This window comes from Sminthopsis crassicaudata, chromosome 6, assembly GCF_048593235.1.
Source record: "Sminthopsis crassicaudata isolate SCR6 chromosome 6, ASM4859323v1, whole genome shotgun sequence".
Classification (NCBI taxonomy): domain Eukaryota; kingdom Metazoa; phylum Chordata; class Mammalia; order Dasyuromorphia; family Dasyuridae; genus Sminthopsis; species Sminthopsis crassicaudata.
In genome coordinates, this window is record NC_133622.1 from 103,113,381 (window position 1) to 103,132,503 (window position 19,123).

Here is a 19,123-nt window from a genome sequence, read left to right on the forward strand (position 1 = left end):
ATACTAGCTCCTAAATTACAGAGGTTGTGATCCCACCTCCAGCACTTACTAGCTATGTCACTTTGGTGAAATAATTTAATTTCCCTGGCTGGGCTGATTTCCCCATCTGTAAAATGAAAGAATTTAAACTAGGACCTTTCCATTTCTTAACTCTTTAATCCTATATAAGTAATATGGTGTAGTATTAGTGATGGATCTGGAATCAGAAGACCTGAATCAAACTCTTGCTCAGCCACTGAAAAACTTTGCCCTTGTACAAGTAATTTAACTTTTCTTCATATTTTTAGTTATAAAATGATGGGGGGGTCAGATTAGGGGATGGCCCACTCATGAGATACTGTCTAAAATATTAGGATCTGTGTTGGTGGAGGAAATAGCTACCTACATGAAATTAAAGCACTGCACATAGTATTCCATATGATATTCAGGATTAATCTATAGGGCTGATTTTTTTTATTATTGTTCTACCTAAATGAAAAACAATATTGGCACAAACTTGGGCAGGGGTTTTTGCCAGATCAAGAAACACTTATTACATTTCCAGGCACTTGCTAAGTGCTAGGAATAAAAATCTATGTAACAAAGATCACCCCTGTCTACAAGGAACTGTCAATTTATAAACAATTTATAGAATGACAGTTTATAAAATGGATCTAAAGGTGTAGAGGGCCGAGAAGAAGAACAGAGAATAAAGAAGAGGGAGAAAGAGAGCATGATAGATAAACTTATTTAATCAAGAGAGAAACTGGGAAAGGAGTGAAGGAGTAAGCATGATTCTTTGAGGGTAGTTAGTCAAAATGGATGCTCCGGAGGAAACTTAGTAATCAGAGCCCATAATCAGAGCCCAAAGGCCCTAGTAGGGGGTGGATCTTTCAGGGTGAAAAGGATGTTAAGAAGAAGACATTCTCCAAAGCAAGAAGGCTACTAGTACATGGTAGAAAAGTTCAGTCAAGAGCAGAGCCAGGAAAGAAGTGAGGATTTTTGTGGGAACAGTAATAATTTTCCTTGCAAAAGAGGAGAGAGAGACCTGACATCTTGAAACCATCCTACCGAGTACAAGTACATCATGCTTTTCTCCCCCAGGAAACTTCTCTTTGGAAAATCTCATTATGCAGCAAGATTGAATCTGTCTGGTGCTCCCATCTCATGAGTCCTCTGATTAGAGGCCCGGGCCGAGGACTCCAGGGCCTCTATTTAAAGAAGGAACTGAGCAGTTTTTCTCTCTAATTCTTACCAGCCACGTAGTTTTTGGACATCTTTGGAAATTTTTCCATTGCTCTCTCCCTAACAAGGGGTATCTTAATCACTCCTGCACTCCTCCCCAATTCCCATCTTCCAACCACTCTTTGCTTATCAGTTTCTCTTTATTTGTATAGTCTTCTCTTTAGATTGTAAACTCCTGGAAGACAGGACCTTTTGTTGTATCCCCAGATCCTTAGCCCATTCCTATAGGGAAGTATTTGATAAATACTTACAGATTGATTGATTGATTGAATGCTCCTGGCAGAGAGAGGGAGGCTCAGAGAATTTCCCCCAAGGTTTTCTTGGTCACAGGGAATTCTAAATTAGTAACTGAAAGTCTCAGATCCTCTTACTATCAAAAAAGGACTCTTCCTTTCCTTCTCTTTCTCTGTGGTCATGGCAAAGGTCATTAGATCACAGATGTAAAGTTGAAAGGGACCATGTAGAGGTCATCTAATCCAACCCTTCCTCTATCTTACAAATTAGGGAAACTGAGAACCAAAGAGGGAAAAAGAACTTAAAGTCACACATCCCCTCAGTAACAGAGGAGGTTTGAATGCAGGCCCTCTGAGTCAAAATCCAAATTCTTCCTACTGTACCATATCTCTTTTCAATCTAAACTATAGCCTTTACCTTACCATCATAGACTAGGTTGATGATTTGATTTGATAATGATATTAAAGTGTGTGTATTTGTATATGCATAATCCAATTGATAATAATAGCAAAAAAATAATAACAATTGACATTTATCCCAGAAAAGCTTCTAATTGTCTTAACATTGTTACATTTCTTGTTGTCCAACCATTTTCAGTTGTGTCCAGCTTTTCATGTCACTATTTGGGATTTTCTTGACAAAGATACCAGTGTGGTTTGCCATTTCTCTCTCCAGCTTATTTTATAGATGAGGAAAGTTGAAGTAAAGAGGTAAAGTGACTTAATCAGACTCACACAACTCATAAGTGCTGAGGCTGAATTTGAACCCAGGAAGATGAATCTTCCTGACTCTAAATTTGGAATTCTACGCACATCCAAAAAAATGAGTTTATGCAAATATGAATAGACTACAAAACTTCCCCAAGTTTTAATTTCCTCATCCTTCAAATCGAAATAATGATTCTGGCACTAGCTATATGAAAAGATTTTTATTATCATTACTCTTCAGGGATATATGGGAATTGTTATATACTTCTCTTCCCAAAAATGTTTCCCTTCAGTTTTTTTGTCAATGAACAGTAACTTAAAGCCAACTATACAAACACACATTAATCACAACAGCTTGTAGAGCTAAGATGGCAACTCATAAAGGAAGCAGAGAAGATTAGCCTCTGGTTTGTGCATGAGAAGCAACTTTAGTTGAAGATTATAGACAAGGCAAATCTACTCGAAATAACTAAGCTTTGGAAACAACTACTCCTCTACTTCCCTAAGGCAAGTTATACTTTATTCCAGGGTTAAGCAAAAAGATTATTGATTTTCATTCATTATTTTCTAGTTATGTGTAAAGAGGTTGTCAGACTAGGGGGAAGAATTATGGGGCTGGTAAATTGTATGTCTATATATACAGTGTTAGCTTGGCTTATAAATGTGTCTCAGGCATTAATTTTCCTAAATGGACTCTTTCTATTGTATTTGTAGACAAGGAAATTGTCCCTTTGTTCTTGATCAAATCAGCAGATATCTGGTTTCCTGTGGATACATTTGTGAGGGTAATAAACCCACTGTAGCATTTTCTAAAGCTATGGTACTTTTTTCAAACATCTGAGATTTCTGAAGGTTTATTTATATTCAGCATAAGAAGGATTTATATCATATTCCAGAATGTCCTAGTGATAAGACTTATTTGGTTAGCTTAAGTCCCAGATCAGAGTGTGCTTCAATGGCACATACTTTTCTGTCTAACATAATGAAGTCAAAGTTTTTGCTTAGATTTCTACAATAGTATATACCCATATATCAAAATATGAAAAACTTAAAATATTTTCTTTACTGAAATACTTTGTGCAAATAGCCTGAAATTATTCTACCTGCAGAGTATACCACAAAATTAATGTCACATTAATAGCAGTCTCCTTTCTTTTGAATATTCACATGTTAGGATTACTAAGTGAGAACTCGGGTTGTCTGGATAGTGACAAGGTGAGAATTCAGGTTGGACAATTACAAGGTGAGAACTCAGGTTGACTTGATGGAAGGAGCAGGCTCATTGGCTGAAGTGGTTCTTCCCAGAAGCCCTTGCATTATCCCACGCCCATTCTCTGGGAGGATAAAAAGCAACAGTGGGCCTGGAAAGTGAGTCTACATGGAGAAGGATAAGAGCTGGAGGAGATTCAAGGAGGGGACTCTGCATTGCATCAGGCTTGACGGGGCTCTCTGCAGGAAGGGAAGTCACTTCTAAGGACAAGAGTTAACAGCAAGTGCCTGGAGACAACGGTTCACTACAGGAAGAAGAATCTGTCCAAGAGATTTGAGTTGATACAGCAGATCTCTTCCCAGAGAGTGATCCGGCAGCTTCTAGAGACAACAGCTCGTCACATTTGGCGCCCAACGTGGGGCAAGGACTTTTGCTTATCCTGACAAGAGGAGCTAGACCAGATCTTTGCATTCACAGATCTGTCCATTGTGTGAAACTCACCATTAAACTTGTTCAACATAGCCCTTTATACATTCCCACTATGAGATTACCCAATCTCATGTAATATGTCAGTTTCAACAAATAGTTGCACATGTTTCTGCCCTTTTTTCTCCCAAGCAACTGCTACCATTTTAATGTTCAATTGAGCATTTTCAGAGCTGGGAACATGACTTTGTTCTAGGCAACTGTCCAAGACTGGAAGATGAAAAGTACCAGCCTTCTTTGGTAGAGGAAGCTCCTTATCTGAGAGTTCCCTATAACCAATGAAATTAGAGATCAAGCCCCTATCTCATTCCTTGTCTACCTTTCCATGTGAAATGAGTTGGAGTTTGGGACAGAGTTCATTATTTCAGATTATGTTGGTATAATACTTTTCTCTACGGAAAGGTCTTCTTTGAGTAAGCACAGTCAGTGAAGCTAAATTATGTCAAAATACTTATTTATATACCTCTACAGGTTTAAAAAGAAGTTAAATGATATTTTGATAAGCACTTAACAAGTTAGTCTTCTCACTGAAATAGGTTAAAATGCAATATTTCACATGAGGAACTTGTTTCTAATTTCATAACTCTTCATATTTATCTTTTACTCTTCTTTGATTTATTTCATATTTATACATATATCATGTATACATGCTTTACCTTCCTCCTACAAGATTAAATATTGTCAGGGAAGAGTTTGTTTTCAACTTTTCTCCTCTTTCATCTAGCACAATGCTTTGTGTCCAATAAATGTATTTAAGTACCTGAATAAACAAAATTTAATCCAACAGGAATTTTTTTCAAATTTGGTTATCATTTTTATACCCCCTTCATTTCTCAATATATCCTTCCCTATATTTCTGTCTCTATCCAGGAAATCATCCCTTATAATAAAAGATGAAAAAGAAAAGGAAAAGGACAATTAATAACCAATATATAGACAGTCTGAAAATATATACAGATGTTTCACACTCATTGTTCCCAACTTCCACAAAAAAGGGAAGAAGATTCATTTTCTTTCTCTTTTTCAGAGTCCAGATTGGTTATTACTTAATTACAGCATTCAGTTTCATTTTTTGTGGTTATTGTTCATTCCATTTACAATGCTATTGTTAATTTATATGCATATATAAATACAATTATAGATATACACACATATACACGTGTATGTCTTTCTAATTTTCCTTATTTCATTCTTCATCAATGCATATGTACCTTTTCATGCTTCTCTGTATTCCCATTCTCCCAATTTCTTACAATATATTAATATTCTATTACATTCATGTACCAAAAATTCTACTATTCTTCACCAAAATACTTTTATTAATCTATTTGTTAGATACCTATTATGTGAATATTATTATGGACCATCTAGGAAAGACAAAAACAAAAACGACTCTCTGCATTTAAAAGTCTGTGTTCATTTATTGAATGAATGAGAGGAAAATATTATTTTTTTAAAAAACCAACTTGTTTCTCCATTAACACTTCATTCTTGTTATCATATGCAAATTAAAGTCCCAAATAGAACAGTTGGAACATTTTATCCTAACCAACGAAGGAATATTATAGTGAGTGAGAACACATTTAAAGGACCTGAATAAACTAATAAGACTATGAAATTGTTTTACAGTATTTAAAATTATGTCACTGCTATAATCCTTTATGACAGGGTAATCAGTAATAAAACAGTGCAGTGAGCACCAATTAAGGAACATCAAATCAATGGGTATGCTGCTCATGCTGATTTAAACAGGGACTGATTAGAATAAATGGATTTAATATATACTTATTTGCAGACTGTTGCTTTTCTGTCATACCACAGGAACTTGTACATGAATTATCTAAGAACAATACCTACTTATGTCTTTAATGAGATACTAATGGGAATCATTTTTTTAAAGTTCATATTATATAGCATGATGAAACATACAGTGCTAGATAAAAATTCCCCCTCCTCCCCTTGAAGAGCTCTGTGGCAACAGTCATGGTGAGAAATACTTGATTTTGTTATGAGCTCAGCTGATTAACTTCTGAAAACAGGTATCTCAGACTTTTATCCTGATACTAATGTTGCAGCTTTGGTGTGAGTTTGCTTCTGTTGATCCTAACATCCAGAAGCCAATTCAGTAGCCCAGTGAAAATACTATGCTGGTTCACATGCTCCACCCAAGCACAATGTTGGCAGTGGGGAGAGTGTGTATAGTTCATTACCAGGAACTTCAGCATATCTATCCCCCTGCCAAACCATTTGGATTGCTCCCTCATGACCTGACTAGAGTACACAGCACTGACATGTTTTGCATCAGCTTCTTCCTTGGGTTTATGCAAATGGGTTTTCCCTCCAAGAATGGGGTGGTGGGAAGGGAACTGGTGATTGTCCCAATTACACACAGAACTCCAGAGATCATCCTTCTTTCAGAAATATGTTCACTCTTCTTGCCTTGTTTTAAATCTTTGGCATGCCAACCCAGCAACAGCTCCTTGTGCTTTGTTTCTAAATCTACAGAAATGACTTTTCATCTCTTGTTTTCATTTACTCCCCCTGCTAAATCTTTTCATTTCCCTAGTTTTATTCTTCAGCTTTATGGTCTTAATCATTGCTTTTTTTAACCTCCCAGAGGTTTAGCTTTTCAGAACTTGTTTGTATCTCTCTCATTATAAAAGTGATCTGACTTTACTGAAAACACCCCAGCCGGAAGGCTGGCTTGTATTAACCTGTTTGTATTTCAAGTTGATTTCATTTTCTAGCTCACAGACTACTTACTTCCTCCAAACTCAAGTGTTGAATTTAGTCTTTTCCAACATTTTCAGCCTGATTTGTTAATTTGTTAACCATCCGACCGGTACAAAAATAGATGGTGCAGTTTGATCTACCTCACAAATATCTAATTTTAGATGCTTTAGCAAAACATAAGAGTAAACCACGGAGGGTTTTATAATGGGCTGTGGTTTGTTGCACTTGTTGCTTTTCTATAAGGTGGTCTCTAGGCAGGAATGTTTAAAATATTTTTCCAAAGCACTAGGAGAGGGCCTTTTGGGTATAAACCAACTCCTTAAACCAGAAGTGTTTGGCAAAGCAGGGCGACCCTGAGAACCAGCAGCACTGAGACGATGAGGGCCCATGGTGATGAATAAAACAATGAGAAACACTCTCCTTTACTTAGTTCCTAAAAAAAAAAAAAAAAAAAAAAAAAAAAAAAAAAAAAAAAAAAAAAGACCAACTCTGGCCTCTACTTTATAAGAGAAGAATGAAAATTGATAGAAAGGCACTGTAGAGGATCATCCTTAGGGTATTAGAAATTTTTACCTCAGTGCTAAAAGCACAGAAAAGTTAAGTTATGGATTGTTTAGATAACATTAATGTATAAAGTTTGTGTTTTTTTTCCCCTAAGCAACAGATGCGTCTTGGAGTTATAGTCCATCCTCTCTCCCATCCCCAGAATGGGGGATCCCAATGAATCTGAGTAGTTTATGGCCCCCAGGGTGATTGCTCCAATTTTTCATGTTATAACGAGGGTTGTATGCTGAAAACATTCTAAAGTCAAGAAGCTCAAAAGGAACTGTTTCATTTGTTGAGTTTCTGTTGATATTTCAAAACTCTTCCCCAATGGAAGATACCTAATCCTGTTATCATTACTAAGCCCTCTCAAAAGGTGGTAAACACTTTTTAATTTCTAAGAAAGTCTATTTACTTATGTTTTATTGTTTTTATTGTTGTTTTTCTAAACACTCGATCTCCTCATCTTGGCCTAGCTGGAATTATGGGAATTTTTCAAAGATCTGATCCCACTACTTATTGGAACTATATCATCCAGTTTTGACTTGGGCTAGTTTATCTTTCCCCACTGGGCAATCTGGTGTTCCCCACATATGCCCTGGGTGGGAGGAAAGAAGGAATATCAATTCACTGTTGCAAGACTTAGTGCACACACCTGATCTCCAAAACCCGTTTCAGTCAGAAAACCTATGTTCATGAGATACAATATCTAGCCTCCCTGGTAACTAGGATTAGAGGCAGGGACCATCTTACCTGGCTTAATTGCTTTGTTTCACAGAAACAAAGATATCTCTTTATTCTGACTAGTGTGAAGCAGTTATTCAGACTGAAATAAGGCATCTGATTTCAGGTCTCCTTTGTTGTCACATCTTATTAGACTTAAAACATGAATGCCTTAATTTTCTTAAATCTTTAATGGAAATGAGTAATGGTATATATCCTTCATTTTTTCCATAGAGAACATTTTTCTAATGAAAAAAGATTGTCTAATCTTTTCAAGATAAACTGTTTTTCAAATATAACCTATTTCAGACCAGATGCAATAATATGCTTTTGATCACCTGTTTTAAATACAGTGTTGGTATAGTGATATATTTGTTGTCACAAAGGAAAAGGACCCTTTTGAAGGTAAAAATGTGCTTTTCCTTTTTTTCAAGATGATTTTTTGGGTAAATTGTGGTGCATTTTTACAAATGTGCTTGCTTCTATTAATTTTTAATATATATTTTATGATTACTGTTCCTTAATGCCTTCCTAAAATACACTCATTCTTTTTTCTTATCATTTTCTTTGGTGCTTTATATAATTATTTGTTTTTATCTTTGCCTTTATCATTTTAAATAATTATGTGTAACTTGTGCAACTCAGTCACTTTTAACCTTATCATTATCCTCAACCTGTCTTGGAATAACAGGATCAGAAATTTTTCTCCCCAAAGTTAAAATAAGATTTTCCTCTCCTTCTTAGTTTTAAGCTATTGGTCAACAGTATCTAAAGTGCAAGCAATGATTCTCAGTGTTTTTTTTTCACATTGTAATTATTTTTTTTTCTTGTAAGTGAATTTTTATTTGTTTGCCTAACATGTTTTTCCAGCGTCTGAATTGATTTTAATTTCATTCTTCCATCTGCTTGAAATAAATTTTATGGTCTGGTTCTTTTGAGAGGACCATGCCATGCCTATCACAATTGCTCCTTCTCTAACCTCCACCCTGACACACCCTCACATAATTTGGCCCATTGTTTTGTTTAATTAAAGATGTGCCAAATTCAGGCCCATAGAGTGGCAGCAAATTATTATTCCCTAAAAAGCAATTAATCTAAGTTAAAATTATTATACAGAATTCATGCTGGTTGAAATGTCTAAAGTTTTCATAACCCAAAAATAAAACAAAGTTATGACCATTCACCAACCAAACCAAATAATCCCTGATGAAAATGGCTTAGAATCTTACTAGTTGAGTTGAATTAAAAGTTCTCAAAATTATATTTTAATGTGAAAAATTAACCATTATTGTGCCATGGTATTTGAGAATATCAGAAGAAAGTATAAGGAAAGGAATTTCCTACAAATAATCATTTCTTCAATATGACAAGTAGATCAAATGAAAGAGACTGCAGGTCTGCCTCACTTTTTGAAACTGCACATGTTCCTGTGGCATTTTCCTTTTTGGAAATTGAATTCTATTTTCTGCTACCTTTCTATTTTTCAAAAAGAAAAAATGAATAAAACAAACATATGTCTCTCTATTAGCTCCATATTTTCTCCACTCAATTTGCTGACAAAATATAAACACCCACCTAAAAAATGGGGGAAATTGTTTCAGAAGTAAGTGTGATTTTTTCAATTTTTTCCAAACACACTGACCCACAGTTCCTTATCTTAGGACCCAAGCATTTGTTTGGTTTTTAAATATTTTGAGAAATGTATTTCAAAACAGTAAGTTTCCTTTGTAATTCTAGGTATTTTATTTTTATGCATTTTAAAAATATATTCTTAGAAGGAGTCTTAATGAAACTCCTTAGAAAGAGTCCAAGGTCCATGGGGACTATGACCAAAAAGAAATATTAAGAATCTTTACCCTATAAACATGTGCCCATCTCATGTGTGTTTATGTTTGTATGTGTAATAGTGGAACCAGTATTGACATTTGGTCAAAGTGCAGCCATGATTTTCAACCTGATTCATAATCTTTGCCTATCCAAGTACCATACAGATAGAAAATATCTGATGTTGTTTAACAACAAGAAAAGTAGACAAAGATTTAAAATTAAAAATTAACAGCTTAAACATTGTTGAATGACAATATCTGGAGGCACAATAGATACGTGTTAAACTTGGAGTCAGGAAGAACTGAGTTCAAATCTTGCCTTAGACACCTAAGAGGTAGGTGTTACTTAAATGAACAGGTTACTTCATTTTTCTCCTAGCCTCATCTTCCTTATCTATAAAATAGTAAGGTTCTAATCATTGACTTCCAAAATTCCTTCCGGTTCCAAATCTGTGAGCCCTTTTTTGACAGAACAAAGACATTCAGGGCTTTTCATAAGCCTATGTTTAATGGCAGCCTTGATTAAAGAGATGGACACTAATGTATTTATGTTTACTGGCAAGAAGAAGCAAAAGCCAACGTAAATTCGCAGGAAATTGCTTGGAAGGACACAGGTGCAGCTTTGAGCATCAATAAATGTCTTATTTTTTTTCCTTTTAATTCCTCTTGATAGCTTTAGGTAGCTTCTTGTGACATGGACTATTCAAGAGTAATATTACCAAAATGAGTTCTGAAGGGCATCAATCCCAACAAAAGGACCACAAGTGACTCATGGCACAGCATCATCCCAGTTGTAATCTATGCAAAATCCAAGTGTGCTCACAGACTTTTTGTGTGTTTTTTTCATTCCATTTTTTTATATTTCACTTTTTTAAGAAAGTATTTTTCCTTAAGTCAGCTAACCATTACAGTTTGATGTTTTGTTTTAGGCATCCCTTTCATAAGTGTGAATTACCAAAATTCTTCCAAGAGCATTTTATTTAGTTTTGATTTGCTCAAAGTCACTGTATGATTAAAAATAAATATATAGGTGGGGGAAGGGAGAGAATCCAAATCATTTAAAGGTAGCAGTGCTTTAACCTGAATCCTTTCCTTTAAAATGCTGAGTATTTCCTGGAGTCATGACTACATTTGCTGAAAAGTGAATATATTGCATTTTTAGAAGATATGAAGTGCATCTCTGTCGTGTGATGTGAGTCTCATGTCAGCTGCAGCTACTCGATTTGCATGTAAATTCTGAAATTTTCCTTGTCCCATGTGACACTTCTGAAATGTCTGTCTGTTCTTTTTTTTTCTTTTTAATTTCTCAAGCTCACTATTTGGATAAGATAGTTAAAGGTACTGTATATTTGCTCTTTGTTGACATGTCTACACACACACATACACACACGTATATATATTTTATACATATCTATGTATATAGAAAATTATGTATGTAATATTGCATTAGGCGTGAAAAATAGATTGTTTCCATGCATAATTTCATGAATTATAAATCAGGCTCACATTATGTGAAATGCTTCCCATTGACAGTATGAAGACTTCAGTGTCTGTGTCTCACATTAGTAGTAATGAATATCACTAGTTGCATCATTATGTAAATACATTAGTTTTCACTGGAACCAAAACTGAAGACAACAGATAATTTGCTATTTTCCTGGGCCCCTTTAGCTCTTGTCATTGGCAATTCAATTTTAAATACTTCATGCCTCTTGAATCTTATGCTCTAGCATAAGAAACTATCAAATTGAAATAAAATTTTGATCAATATATGTATATAAATATATCTCTTCATAAATATGATTATCAAGGGAAAAATCCATCCAGATATTCTGGATTATTTATTTTTCTAAAAGTTTGAAGATATAAAGACAATTTTGTCTTTATGACCCACATAAAAAACTGTCAATTGTACTTAGTATTGATATTGGACACATCATACCAAAAAAATGAATGGCCAGAACAAAACAGCAGATTCTCACGTCTTCAGCTACTGTAGAAATAGATAAATGTTAATTTAAAAATTGAGATTAAAAAAACCCTCTTTCCCCTTCTCAGATTATGTACTTTCTATTCCTTCTTTGTGCTTTTCATTAGAATATGGCAATATTCATGGCAATATCCAGGCTTTCATACAATAACACATGTGTGCATGCAATCAGCCACTGCACCTCTGTGTCAGTAGAGCAACTAAATTATTTCATTTCTTCCAAAACAAAATAACCACCAAAAAAATCCCATCATGTTCAGTAGCAAAATTAGCCTTTTATAACTATTATATAATTCGTAAACATAGGTGGTAACTGCCTGAAAGAAAAGAAGCAGCAAAATTAATCTCAACTTGACCTGTTGGTATCCATAAGACTAATTTCATTCCTCCTTGCCACAAGAGACTTTCAGAACCCCCTTTTTTCTGTTACTAATAATCTTAAGAGACAAATGTTTTCTCAAAGATATTTCAAGTTGCATAGGATGGGGAGTTCATAAAGTAATTCTCTTAAAGGAGACTTCAGATGTAGAAATCTCTTTAACACTTTGTCTTAACATCTGAAATTTTACCTCTTTCTTCTAAACAAGGGCAGTATTCTAATTGGCAAAGATAATGGAGTGTTTGATGTACTACTCATTCACTCCCCCACACACATAATAATTAGCAACAATAATAATCATAATCTGCTGCCTTAAATATTTTTATTTTTATCTTGTATAAAGTTATTGACAACTGTGTTTTCTTAGAGACTTAATCGGTAGCCACTTATTATTAGGACTTTGGTGCCATTTCTGTCCTTGCTTTTGTCAGTGTCTTATCACACTCATAAGGATAAGAATACCAGAATCTGCCTGAGTGTCATCCTCATACACGGCTCATGTTGGCTGCATGCCGGATATCATCAATAGAAATTGGCAAAAAACTGTTTCTTATTATGTAATGTTAGACTGAGACAATTATAGATTTTGGATATATTAAATTATTTTAATTGTTTCCCAAATTTTCCCTCCTTGCCCATAAAAGCAGACAAGATAGGATATAAAGGTAACAGCACAAAAAGCCTTAGGGAGATTGTCACAAAATATCACTTTCTGCTATCTGTCTTGAAGCACGTCACTACCGTGTTTTTGTTCAGTCTATCAATGTTTTATTGTGGTCCTTATGGTATTTCATTTTGTCCGTCCTAAGTAATCAAATACGCATAGCTATTACATTTAGTTGGAAATCCTGTCGGTTCTGTCCCATCCGTATGCAGCCTGAATCCTGATGTTTGTTAGAATAGATGCTAAAGCTGCTTCACTATTTCCTGGGCTTTGCTTATTCTGTGAAAAGGAATGTACTATGGGCATAAAGTATAGTCATTACAACTGGCCTATACTTTGTGCAGTTATTGAACGCACTGTAATTTCACATGAATATACGGCAACTCTGAGACCAGATAAAATTAACATTCTCTTTTAACATCATTCATATGCTCATGCCCACTTTCATGCTTTTGAAATTAGAAGATCTGTTGAAAGCAACAAGGTATTCCAAGAAGGCCTTTCCTAGCAAGTAACACTAATGCTTGCCATACATTCCAAATCTCAAATAGGGATACGGAAATTACACTAGTTTGGAAATTGTTTCACCATGCTCAGTCAACCTTGTTGCTTTACTAAGGGAAATAAAATAAACTTAATTTTGTCTGGCCTGCAGGTATTTAGAGGATTGTTGCATATATTTCCATCCCACACAGGTAAGTGGTGTCTCAAGTGTCAGGCCAATCAAAGATGCCACTTGGTTAAGACCTAGATTACGTAGGGAACGTTGCTGTTTCTATCCATGTGCAATTACAGTATTTGTGCTGTTTATAAAGGCCTGTCCCCAGTAAGTGTCCCTTATTTGTTCATATGAAGTTGGAGATTCTTTCCATACTTAAATTGCTTGTGATGTCATTCTTTGTCTATTTTGACAGAGGGTTGCCCTGGTCTCTGCAATAGCAATGGAAGATGTACACTGGATCCAAACGGCTGGCATTGTGTTTGCCAGCCCGGGTGGAGAGGTGCAGGATGTGATGTAGCCATGGAGACTCTGTGCACAGATAGCAAGGACAATGAAGGAGGTAAGAGGTACTGAGCAAGGGGAAACAATTGTATGGCAGAGCAGAGGTTTAAAAAGCTTCAGTGGGCACAGAGTTGTGTGCTGCTGGCCTGTAGGATCTTTAAAGATTAAAATGATTTGGTAGAATTCTTGGACTATTGTTATTGTTTCTTAAACACAGGATCATTTTGTTTAGAAAAAAAACAAAAGTAGTTGCATTTAGCTGTCATTTCTGTTTCCTCCCCCCACATTTTTTTTCTAAGCATCCAGCTTTCCTTTGCCTTCCCCTATTTGTCCCCAAATCCTACTATGATATATCCATGTCCACATCTTCCTACCATATTTCCTATCTCCCTTTTAAAATTATTCCTTAACTACCCTTTTTGGTTCTTTTCTACTGACATCATATACTCACTGTAGACCAAAATGAAATTTAAAAGGAAGCTCCCCTTAAGAGTTTCTTTAAGAAGGGAAAAATGTTGAGGTTAAAGGGAAAATGGCGCACACACACACACACACACACACACACACACACACACACATACACACACATACACACTCCAATCCCTTTTTAACCTGCTATAATTATTCCCCTTCTTCTTTACTCTTTAAGCACCAGACAGCCAAATGGGTGCACAGAAGTCTGCTTTCAGTTGCTAGACTAATTCTGGTTTTTAGAAAATCATATCAAAGAAGCAGTGCATACCTAAAACACAGAAAAAAACCCAAGATTACAATGAATCAGTTACCATTTATTAAGTATCTACTACGTCCAAAGCACTAGGCTAGCATGTAAAATGATGTCCCTCTGCAACAAGGCTCCATACTGAACTTCAGCCGAGATGCCTACCCTGCCAGGTAGCTGGTAAAGGATGGAAAGCAGTCCAAAGTCCTGAATTCACATTTGACTTCTGTCCCTTTTTACCTGGATGACTTTGGCTGAGTCACTTATCAACCCACTGTATTCTTATTTATAGAATGAGAAGACTGGAAATTCTTAGAATTCCTTTGAGCTATAAATCTCTGATACTAATTCAGAAATATTCTGGGTTACTCTTAAAAAAAGGAGATAATAGGAACGTTTCTTAAAGGGACACTACCCTTTCTTTAGATTTTTTTCTTGGGGAGAGAAAGACTGGGGTACAGAGGTGGTGATTATTGTCACTAAACATGCCTATGGTGTGTTGGACAGAGCACCGTTTTACAACCATGAAGACCTATATTCTGACTCAGCCTCTTGCCCATACTGACTGTATGAATATGTGCACCTAATTTAATCTCTCAGTGATATAGGCAACTCTTTAAAGGAAAAAGTTTCAAAGAAGAACCATTGGTAGAGGAAACACATTCAAAAATTTCTGATATAGACTTAGTCACTAAACTAACCAAAATCACCATTGATCTCTCATAAAATTGAAGAAGATAATGAATTTTAGCAAGTTATGTATGTTCGGGCTTTGACTAGGAAAACATACAATGGAGATACCATTTAAACATTAACCAAATTACACCTAACCATTTCTTTTCCACTTAAGGTTAAATCAACAATTAAATGAGATCATTGGTTTTTGATTTAACCAGCAAATAATTATCAATATTATTAAACCTATGCATCTGAGTTTCTTGCCATTTGCTTCAGTTCCCTTTTGCAGAAAAGGCAGGTTCCCCTAAATATGTTATTTGATTGTCATCGCTACTTGAGATGAGAATTCCTGAAGGCAGGGCCTTGTATGTACCTGACACTTAGCACAGTGCCTGACAAATGATAAGTACTTCATTAAGGAGTCAAGGGAGGTCAAGATTGGAAATAGAAATCAGGGTGTCATCTGCATAGAGGTGATCATAGAAAAATCTGGGAGAGGATAAGATGGCAGGTGGAAAGAGAGGGCAGGAGAGGGCAGAAAGAAGAGCCTTGAAGAACATTGAAGAGTCAGAAAGATGTCAAACCAAGACAATAATATCTTGAAAGCCAAGGAAAGTGGACGAGTTCAAATAGAGGGAGTAAATAATAGTGTTTGATGTTAGAGGGAGGTCAAAGTGGATGAAGACAGGGGAAAAAAGCCTTTGTGTTGCACATTCTCAGTGTGTAAAGTGATTGTATGAGTAAATTCTTTTCAATTCCTTGATGCTTAACAGCCTCCCCAAAATATTTGGACATGATAAATTGGTAAGTATAAGATGGGAGTTCTGTTGACCCAGAAGAGTAAAAAGGCTTATGGTCTATTTCTCCTAAAAAAAACCCAAAAAAACCCACCTTTTTGCTGCAAGGACCAGGTTGGTGGAGAAGGGAAGAAATGAAAGGGAGAGGGAGGTAATAAAGACAGATAAAAGAGAACATTATTTACTTCTGTTGTTCCATTTAGTATAAGTACAACATAAAAATCTTGCCAAAGTTAAAAGAGTAAATCATTTTTTTCATTTAATATTTCCACATTAATCTGTTTTTAGTTTGAGGATCTGCTACCAAAAAAACCAGAGATTTGAAATGTGATGCAGGAATCAGAAAGGAAGAGGAAGAAATAAAAACAAACAAAAGAGAGGAGAAGAGAAAGCTAAAAGATGAAACAGATGGAACATATGAGAAATATAATGACAAAATAAAGAAAGTAACTGGGGGAGCATGGAGGGGAAACAAGGGAGCAAGGAAACAGATGGATTCAAGAGACAGAATGAGGGGATGATCAATGGAAGATATTATAAAGGTGGAGCAGAGAGAGTCCCAGAAGAGAAGAGGGAGACACTTTAAAGACAGATCAACAAAATTCCACTCATGTCTAGAAAAGAGGAAAAATATTTTCTCAGAAAGAGACAAATAAATAAAAGAGAGGACAAAACAATGAATAAGAACTAAAAATAGTTAAATGAAAATCAGAAAAGAACGACAAGGTACCAAAAGAGATTGGAGATTTTACCAAACATAAACTAATTGACAACAAGCATTTATTAAGCCTTTACACAGTGCCAAGTACTGTGCTAAAAGTGTCAGGATTACAAATACAAGGGGAAAAAAACCTGCTCTCAGGAAGCTTACATTCTAAAGGAGGAAGACAGTACATAAAAGAGAACTGAAAATCAGACACGTAGCAGCTCACAGAGTCCATCATAGTGAAGGCCAAAGAGTCAGAAGTACATTTGGAAGAGGAATGAAGCCAGGTCTTGTCCCCAAGATGGAGGCCCCAGAAAGAACTCTCCAAGGAAATGGCCTGCATGGTAGATTTCTGGGGAAAAAGAATTCAGTCATAGGACAGCTAAGTCTGGAGGGGTAGAAGTACAGAAAGGGGAATAGAGTATAGGTGTCCAATAGGCATTGGACAGAGCCCTGCACCTGAGAATATCTGAGTTAAAATCCATCAAAGACTCTTAACTAGGATTACTCGAGTAAGCCTCTTTAACATTTAGTCAAGTCACTTAATCCATTTTTGCCTCAGTTCCTCATCTGTAAAATGGGAATACACTGGAGAAGGAGATGGCAAGCTACTTTGGTATCTTTGTGAAGAAACTCTTATGGACAAAGTCCATATGGTAATGTAGAATGGGACAAAATTCAGCAATAACATAGAATGAATCAGAAGATTAGGTTCTCAGGACCTGAAAATATACCACTCAGAAGAGCAAAAGGCAGATGGAAATTAGGTAAAAATTATAACCTGGAAATACTGAAAATTTGTTAAAATATTGACTTTGTGTCAGGAACTAATATGATGCACAATTTGGGAATTTATATTTTTTAACTTGTAAACCACTGGTGTTAAACTCAAATACAAATGGAGGTCACTATGTACCTAAGGATCCTTGCCGGGTCTATATTGACTTAAATTTTTAAATATACTATTATCAATGCTCTATTGTATTTTATTTATTTTGCTAAATATTTCTCAGTCTCATTTTCATCTGTTCAGGCCACACTTGGGAATGTTGCAGGTTACAAGTCACACGTCTTACATCTCTGTTTTAGACACTGCCCACGATTATGTAATAATTTGTTGTTGTTGTTGTTAACCAAATGCCACTTCAGGATATTTTTAGCCACTTCAGGATATTTTTATTAACTCATATTTTTTAATTTAATGAGATATAAAAGAAGAGACTAGTAAGCTGGCCTCACCAAGAATACCTGGATTTAGAGTTAGAAGGATCCTTAGAGATTACCATGTCCAACTTTCTCCTTTTATAGTGGATCTCAGCTTACTAAGGAGGAAATAATAACTCTTTATATAGTGCTTCAGCATTTACAAAGTACTTTTATACACATTATCTCCTGTGAGCTGAATTGAATGATCATCCTTGCCAGTAGGACAAACTAGAACACAAACGGATAATTTTCCATAACTCCTACTTAAAGGTTTTACTAAATATATGTTCACTGTAAGTTAGAGTCATTGTCAGGCAGGCAGTCAATAAACATTTATTAAGTGCCCCTTATGTGCCAAACACTGTGCTCAGTGCTCCATTGCCTCTGACTCTTCACAGCAGAACATTTATATTTTTCCTATTTTAATTAAGAATATTTAAGTGTGGCTTTTTGTTTTTAATTTAATGTGAGCTCTTTAGACCTGCATTAAAACTATGTTAGATAGCCTTCAAATTTCTAGACTGATGCTTCAACGTAGGTGGTCCTCAAGAATATTTGTTGTTGCTTTTGTTGTCTGACTCTTTGTGACCCCATTTGGGGTTCTCTTGGTAAAGCAGTTTACTATTTCCTCTCTTGCTCATTTTACAGATCAGGAATGGAGGCAAACAGGTTAAGTGACTTGCCCACTTTTTTGCCATGGTCAAATATGTAGAAAGTATCTAAGACCAAAATTAAATTTAGGCTTTCTGACTGCAGACCTATCCCAAAAGGATTCAGTGAAATACAAAGTCCTACTGAGTTAGAATGGTACTAATCACCAGTCAGGGATGAAACCAGATGGCTGTTACTGAAGGACCAGCCTGTCTAAGCCCATGGTGGAGAACATCTGGTCCATGGGCTGAATGAGGCCTGAAAAATCATTTGCTAAGGCATGATGACCTGAAAGCTAGGTATCTCAACTTCCCATTGCTTGAGTCCTATAAGTTGATAAGTTTGTATGGCCCATGAATGATGTTACAAATATCCAAAAGGCCCTTGGCAGAAAAAGTTTCACCACTCCTGCATTAGATAGTAAATTTGGGGGCACACTTATAAGTGAAGTTATAAGGTGATGAACAGTCTATATGCATGGAGAAAACAACCCCACCAGAAAATGCATATATTCATAAAGTACTGCAATGAGTATTCTAGACATACCATATAAATCTGAGATAATGGTTCTTGTTTAGAGGCAAATACAGTGGATAGAGCATGAGTCTGGAATAAGGAAGACTCAAGTTCAAATCCAGATTT

General features: G+C 35.7%; 1 protein-coding gene across 21 annotated transcripts in view; it reads left to right on the forward strand.

The window, feature by feature from the left end:
• The window catches only part of TENM3 (teneurin transmembrane protein 3), a 3,351,339-nt gene that overhangs the window by 3,226,747 nt on the left and 105,469 nt on the right, over nucleotides 1–19,123 (forward strand). For 14 of the 21 annotated variants that reach the window (XM_074276236.1, XM_074276245.1, XM_074276241.1 and 11 more), the window contains 3 exons: nucleotides 10,998–11,024; nucleotides 12,703–12,720; nucleotides 13,634–13,780. In XM_074276236.1, coding sequence (XP_074132337.1) covers nucleotides 10,998–11,024; nucleotides 12,703–12,720; nucleotides 13,634–13,780 — 192 coding nt within the window. The remainder of the gene's footprint in view (nucleotides 1–10,997; nucleotides 11,025–12,702; nucleotides 12,721–13,633; nucleotides 13,781–19,123) is intronic. The other 7 variants (XM_074276242.1, XM_074276248.1, XM_074276243.1 and 4 more) reach the window with 2 other exon arrangements.